At 37.6% G+C, this 7,484-nt stretch overlaps 1 protein-coding gene across 1 annotated transcript; it reads left to right on the top strand.

The window, feature by feature from the left end:
- The first annotated feature begins 382 nt into the window (after positions 1–382).
- Positions 383–6,925, top strand: LOC140888978 (uncharacterized). The gene is made up of 16 exons (XM_073296675.1): positions 383–655; positions 822–1,016; positions 1,555–1,629; positions 1,736–1,903; positions 2,095–2,258; positions 2,368–2,583; positions 3,004–3,130; positions 3,283–3,471; positions 4,066–4,152; positions 4,333–4,493; positions 4,697–4,816; positions 5,648–5,873; positions 5,942–6,001; positions 6,083–6,256; positions 6,343–6,452; positions 6,559–6,925. Exons 1-16 carry the CDS (start codon positions 476–478, stop codon positions 6,722–6,724), a joined length of 2,418 nt encoding a protein of 805 aa, XP_073152776.1. The 5' UTR covers positions 383–475; the 3' UTR covers positions 6,725–6,925.
- Positions 6,926–7,484: the final 559 nt, after the last annotated feature.

Genomic DNA, 7,484 nt, shown 5'->3' with positions numbered 1-7,484 from the left:
AATTAAAGAATTCTTAATGAACCTTGGGCTTTACAAAGTATGGATTTTATAGATGCGAGGCTTCAACTCACCTTATGACTACAAAAACCCATTATAATTTCAACTACTAATTTTAATATTCTAAAACTAAATTAAAAATATTCTTCCCTATATCAAGTTTATATATTCATTGATACATTATAGATTTTTTCTTAAAGGAAAAAAATTTATAATCATCATATGGGACAAAATCTAGGAAAAAAAATCACATTTATTTTGTGAGGCCCAATACCATAAAGTCCAGATACCCCTATAATTTCATTAATGAGTGGCCCAAAAGGCCACCTTGGTCCAGGCCCATCAAATCGGACCACCAAAATCGGAGGATTTCTAGCATTCTGGTCACTGCCCAGTCGTCTACTTCTTGAAACGACGACTACAAAATCATCACATTGTTTCCGAATTTCAGCTTATTGTTCAATCAATTCGATGCAGCATGAAAAAATTTAGGATTTTCGATCTGTTGGGGATCCTGTTGTGCTTGATTTCAGTAGAATCTGCGCCGCAGGCGTATCGCAGAGATCCTGGTCACCCGACGTGGCATCATGGAGCGTTTCAAGATGTTAGAGATTCCGTTCGATCCGATGTTCGTCGGATGCTCCACTCTCGCGCTGAGGTAGGAATATGCTGCAACCTTCTTAATCTATTTGCGAGTAGATTGGGGTACTTGTGGGTAATTTTTATTCGAAGAATGTTGTTTCACATTTCAGGTTGGGAATTATGCTCTAATAATGTTCTGTATTCTGATATTATTCTCCTTAAATCCTTCGGCTCTCTTGCAGGTTCCATTTCAAGTCCCTCTTGAAGTAAATGTAGTCCTTATTGGCTTCAATGGTGATGGAGGCTACAGATTTACTATAGATTCTCATAAGTTGGAGGAGTTTTTGAGAGTTGGCTTTCCATCTCACAGACCCTCGTGCTTAGAGACTGGCCAACCAATTGATATTGAGCATCACATAGTCTTCAATGCCTTTCCGGTACCTATTGGACGTTCTTGGATGTTTTTGCACCTTGCTTAATGTTTTTTTTTTATTTGTGCTTGTTGCTTTTTGTTTGTTTATTTATCACGAAGTCAAAACAACAAAATCCCAGGTAGTATTTTTTTTTTGGATCAAAAGCTAGTATTTTTGAATCGCTGTGCCTATCCATCTATTCTTCATTTTATATACATGTGTATTTCAAATTTCCAATTTTATCACATTCAACATGTACGTAGAAGCATTATCTTAAACAGAACCAGTCTATGATTTGCTGAAAATGCTAGTCATTTTAGAAGTCTGTCTATTTGATATTTTCAAAATGCTGGCACCAAAAGACGTAACCAATCAATAATTTAAGATACTATTAAGACAGTATTAATTCGTTGTGCTGCTTGAATGAACATAACTTAAGTTGACATTATTTTCCCGAAGATTAGAATGATAGTTTTCACCATTCGGTAACATTTTTGGGAATGAAGGTTGAGTTAACAGCTTTTGGTTTCTGACAACTTTCCATTTTCTCTTCTCACTATAGGCCGGACAGCCAGAATTGATAGCACTGGAGAAAGCTACGAAATTAGCCATGACTCCTGCTGGCAATGCGAGAGAGGTGACACCATGTGTTAATATAATCTCTTTATTGTAAATCTGCCAGCTTACTATATATATTTTTTTTTTATTTTGGATGAAATTTTTATTTACTTTCTAGTTTGTAGGCCGATTTTGGCAGGCAAGTTCCTTTGTTTGAGGTGGAAGCTACTACTGTTGAGCCAGAATTTTTGAAGCTGTATTCTTACCTGTTTGATTTAGAAAATGCGGGATACCAAGTAGAAGAAATGGATAGACCTTGGCCAAATGCAATTTTTGTTGTTAACTTTGACAAGGTAAATTATAATGATCTAATCTAATCTTTATTTTTCCCTACAATGGTTAAGCTTAGGCGATGGCGTGTATAAACTGTTGCTCCTTGTATGTACTTTGGAGAAATTAACTTTGTTTAACTTTTTCAACAAGCTGAAATTTCTCAAAGAATCTTGTATTTCTTAAAATCGGATTATTTTCTTATTCTCTGCAGGTCCGAATAGATCCTAGAAACAAGGAGCTTGATCTTGATAGTTTGATGTATGGCAGAATCACCAATCTAATCGATGATGAGATGAAGAAACAAGAGGGAGATTACATTTATAGGTACCGTTACAATGGAGGAGGTGCGTCTCAGGTTTGGCTTGGATCTGGCAGGTATAATGAGTTCTAGATTACATGTCAGTGGGATTCTGTTTGATTAGTAACTAATATTTGTTGTGGTGTTATTCTGAAATTTATAATACTGCTTGGTTGTAAAACCCAGGTTTGTTGTGATTGACCTATCCGCTGGTCCTTGCACTTATGGTAAGATTGAAACTGAAGAAGGAAGTGTCAATCCTAAAACACTGCCTCGATTACAAAATGTAGTGTTTCACAGATCAGGCACAGCTGACGAGCAGTCTGCTCATGATATCTTCGTTGGACAACTAGCTGCTGTGATTGCAACTACGGTAGAGCATGTCATAGCCCCAGATATTAGGTATGTTAGTCTTATACACAATAAAAAAAAGTGCAGCTATACTTTTCTAGCTTCAAATTGGTGTCTGCTTATTAGATAGCTGATCGTGTAATTGCTACGTGTATAATAACAAATTCACGTGGTAGTTCAATGGTCAAAGTATGTTTTATTCATGAAGCTAATGTTGATATATTTTGGCATGTTAGAACAAATATTAATCACACTGCTCATTATTGGGGTCTCTAAGTGACTCCAATATGACCAAGTACTCTTATTAATTGAAGACCTGACATAAATTTTGTGTGTGACTGCTTAATGTGTCACGTATCTCCTACTTATTCAAGATATGATATTCACTTTTCGTGCCTTTTATTTTGAATTTTTCTCCTGCTTGCTTCTTGTCTCTCTTTCCATTGATAATTGCCATTGTACTTGGATCAGGTATGAAACTGTTGATATGACGACCAGGATCCTTGTACCTATCATTGTTCTTCAGAATCATAACAGATACAATATCCTGGTGAAAGGCCATAATTACAGTGTTGATGTTGATGCAATTGAAGCTGAGGTGAGTTTTCATCGCTGTTTTTCCGTTCGTGTTCTGTAGTTTCTGCATTCAGGATGCATCCTGAGGTTTTTTATTTTCGTAGACTAACAAGAATCTAGAAAATTTGTGTTCAGTGAATTTTGTGTCATTAATGTTGCCATCATTACTTTCAGGTTAAAAAGATGGTTCACCAAGGGCAGGAAGTTGTAATTATTGGCGGTACTCATGCACTACATCGTCATGAAAAGTTGTCCATTGCTGTGTCAAAAGCAATGAGGGGTCACTCTCTTCAAGAGACGAAGAAGGATGGACGCTTTCATGTTCATACAAAGACATATTTGGATGGTGCCATTCTTAAGGAGGTTTGTTTCTCATTTGTAATCTCAGTGTTCTAAAAGGCGGTCGAGGCGGCCGCCTAGGCGGGAGACCGCCATTGACCCGCACCGCCTTAGCCTTATGCGGTTTTGTGGGCGGTCAAAGGTGAGCCGGGGTGGGCGAGGCGGGCAAAAGTCAATTTTTTCTAAACAAACCTTATTACTAATGCTATTATGCACTTTCTATTCATAACATAAAAGTCAACTCAATCACCCATATTTAATTTATTCATATATCACATGATTATGTATAAAAATAATAAAAAAATATCAACCTCTTAGGCACTGCCTAGGAGTCCGAAGAAATACGCGGTCACTAACCGCCCCGCCACCATTTACGACACTGTAATCCACATACTAAGATGCACAGCAACATCACTGTTGGATTTTTTTTCAATGATAACTATTGTTGGATGTTGACTTACTTGAAAACCGGGATTTCATGTTCTGTACTTATTTGATTTAATTTCCTTCCCACACACATAACTGTGACTGCTTTTTAGTTTATATTTTTCTTCAAGATATTTTGACCAAAAAGGCGAAAACTTATCTTGGTACCATCTATTTTCTGGGTAATTGCAGGAGATGGAACGATCTGCTGATGTGCTTGCTGCCGGTTTGCTAGAGGTGTCTGACCCAACCCTTGCGAGTAAATTTTTTCTTCGCCAGGTTGGTTCTAATATTTTTATTAGGAAACACTTGTCCTATGCTTTTTGAACTGTTAGTCGGGATCTCCATTCTGAGTCTCTGACAATCCCTTAATTTATCGTGTTTCTCTTTTTGTGGTATTCTTTTGTTTTAGAACTTTCTTATCTATTTTGTTCCTGAATATTAGTTTCTCGATGTCAGACCTGGACAGATGAAACTGTTGAAACTGGTGATTCCATACTAAAGCATAAACCCCTTTGGGCATCTTATAATTCAAAGCTTGAAAAGGGTGGTAAAAAGGGATCAGGGAAAAAGAAACAAGGAGACCTGTACCGAACTTATGGAACTAGAGTTGTTCCAGTGTGAGCAAACTCATCCTCATCTATTTTCGTGTACAAGCTATATGTTATAATGTTTATTAGTTTGAAATACTCAAGAGAGACATTCTTCTCTGCGATAGGTTTTGGCGAGTGGCGACACATAATTTTTCTTCTCAGAAAGGCATTTATTGTTTCATCCAATAATATTTCTGATAATCCAACAACATACTTGTTATTTATTTCAGCTTTGTCTTGTCGCTTGCCGATGTGGACGAACACCTTATGATGGAGGAGGATAGTCTTTTATGGACAAGTAATGATGTAGTTATTGTGCTTCAGCATCAAAATGATAAGATACCTCTGAGGTAATACCGTTAAACTATTATTTTCACTCCAATGGTTTTAGAGATAATTTAGTTAATCAGCTACAACTTGTTTAATCCATTGATCCTTGAATAGTACCTGTTAATCTCTCAAAAGATTACTCATTTGCAGGTTTCTTAAATTGTGTATTTCTGGAAAAAGAACTCAATGATTATTGGTTACTCTCCTTGACTTGAAAATATTCACCTGCTAGCGCTATTAACATTTACTGAAATTTCTTTGCTACTGTCACTCGGTGCATCTGCACTCTACGAACTTTCTATCTCTCTCGCTTGCTGCTCTCCTCTCTTTTAGCTTTTTAAGCTCTTTAATAAGTAATTACCTAGTCCTTTAGTTTCTATGCTACGAGACCTGGGCTTGGGAATTTAGTTTATTAGTGTAGTACACTGGTTGGGAGGGTGTGCAAAATATAATAAAGTATGGCATCAGTTGAATCTCGAGCTAGTCCCATACGGGAAGGACTGTCAGATATATTAAACAAAAGTACCTAGCGCAAAAGCTTAAACCTTACTCCTAATATTGTATTCCACATACTTCTGTCAAGGCTTAATTACAAGGAAGATGGATATGTGTAGTTTGCTGGTAGCTCCATCCCTAGCAACTCATCTCTCATCACTCATCACCATATCCGACGCGGGACCAGTAAAAGCATTGATCAGGATTTTGAGCTAATGTCATCTCTAAAATATTGACCATCTCACTGCATTCAATCAATTTTGTTGCTAAGGTGCTGTCATTGTTTTCATTGGATCATGGGATATCAGGAATTTGAGAACTTAGAACATCTTTTATTTTCGTTCTCTGTTACACAGTTATGTCTCGGAGCTGGAGAGAAGACATGCCGTACCATCAGTAGCACAGCGAAATATATTAGCTGGGCTGGCGTCTGTTGTGGGTGGATTGAGTGCACCATATGAAAAAGCATCTCATGTGCACGAGAGGCCTGTGGTGAATTGGCTCTTGGCAGCTGGTTGCCATCCATTTGGGCCATTTTCAAACACGTCTCAGATTAGTCAATTGCTTCAGGATGCGGCATTGGTAAAAAAACCTTTTGCTCTATTTTAACTGAAGTCCGAGTATCTCTAAGAACTTGAATTTTTCTGCAGAGGAACATTATATATGCTCGTGTTGATTCTGCCCTTCATCGAATTCGAGATACGTCAGAGGTGATTTTACGATTATCAGACTCGCTCTTTTCCTCCTAAACCCTGCCTTTTGTTCTAAACATTGCTGTGTACAATTGCCAGTCTGTGCAAGCATTTGCTGCTGAGCACCTGAAAACACCTCTCGGGGAACCAGTCAAGGGTAAAAAGAACAAGTCCAGCACCGAGCTTTGGCTGGAGAAATTCTACAAAAAGACGACTAATCTACCGGAACCTTTCCCTCATGAATTAGTTGACAGATTAGAGAAGTATTTAAATGTAAATCTCTCTCTCTCTCTCTCTCGTCATAATGCTTACTAAAATTTACATGTTTTTGACGTTTAAATGTTTTATTATACATTCAGAGCCTGGAGGAGCAGCTCGTAGACCTTTCGTCCTTGCTATATGATCATCGACTACAAGATGCGCACTTAAACAGTTCACAGATTCTTCAGAGCTCAATCTTCACCCAGCTGTAAGCTTCCTAACCATTTTATTTCGACACCATTTGATTTATTTTTTTGATGTGTTCTTCCTGAAATGGGAAGATATTTTCGCTGATCCTTGCATCCAACATACAGGTACGTAGAGCAAGTTTTGGCAGGTGAAAGGGAGAAGATGAAATGCTGTAGTATTGAATACAAATTCCCTACACACTCTTCCCAAAATTACATCTACGCTGGGATTCTTTTAGCTGGATTTTTGGTATATTTTGCAGTAATCTTTTTCGCTTCTCCTGTGCGCTGATTCCATCAACTTTTCCTCAGTAGGCACTTTTTGTTATGTAAAGAACTTCATAATTTTGCGAAGAAATGTTTAATCCTCTAATTGTAGTACCGAATTAATGACACGGATTGCATAATCTGACTGTTTTTTTTATCAACGATGCATGTATATGTACGATTGCATGTACAATACGAGCATATTAATGCATGAAGCTTGGGTTCATCGTGTATGAATGTTGCACATTATTAGCTAGTGCCTAATGGCAAGTGGGATCATCGTTTCTCGGCTTTGCCTCTGCCAGGAATTATCCCACGAGTGTCGGCTCTGGAAGTCCTCTATCGGTTATTGACTACACCTTTAACAGATTTAACGACTTCTCGTTTATTGGTTTTGCCTCCGCCAGGAATTATCCGACGAGTGTCGGCTCTGCAAGTCCTCAGTCGGTTATTGACTACACCTTTAACAGATTTAACAACTTCATGATCAGGTGTTTTATGTCCTCATAATTATTTGCCTTTCGAGCTAAGACTTGTGTGCTTTTGAAGATCCTCTGCACCAAGTGATTTTGAGTGTTTGCATAAGTCCCATTTTCCCACAAAGAAAACAACCATTTTTTCATTTTTTTTTAAATCTTGATTTTCTTCCTTGTGTACACTGTAATAGTACTTTTTTCACTTGTTCGGCTCATATAAAGGTGACATTTACTGTTTCCCATTTGGGTAAGTGGAAGATTAATGAAAGTCAATATTAGGCATTTACAATGTAATAAGTGGAGCACTAA

Source organism: Henckelia pumila, chromosome 1, assembly GCF_033568475.1.
Source record: "Henckelia pumila isolate YLH828 chromosome 1, ASM3356847v2, whole genome shotgun sequence".
NCBI lineage: Eukaryota > Viridiplantae > Streptophyta > Magnoliopsida > Lamiales > Gesneriaceae > Henckelia > Henckelia pumila.
Note: the sequence above shows the minus strand (reverse complement) of the source record. Positions and strands in the feature narration are given on the sequence as shown.

Coding starts and splice junctions, on each gene's coding strand:
- LOC140888978 (XM_073296675.1), top strand. CDS start 476: ATGAAAAAATTTAGGATTTTCGATCTGTTGGGGATCCTGTTGTGCTTG. Junction 1,017..1,554: donor TAGTCTTCAATGCCTTTCCG/GTACCTATTGGA, acceptor TTCTCACTATAG/GCCGGACAGCCAGAATTGAT. Junction 2,259..2,367: donor GTTTGGCTTGGATCTGGCAG/GTATAATGAGTT, acceptor TGTAAAACCCAG/GTTTGTTGTGATTGACCTAT.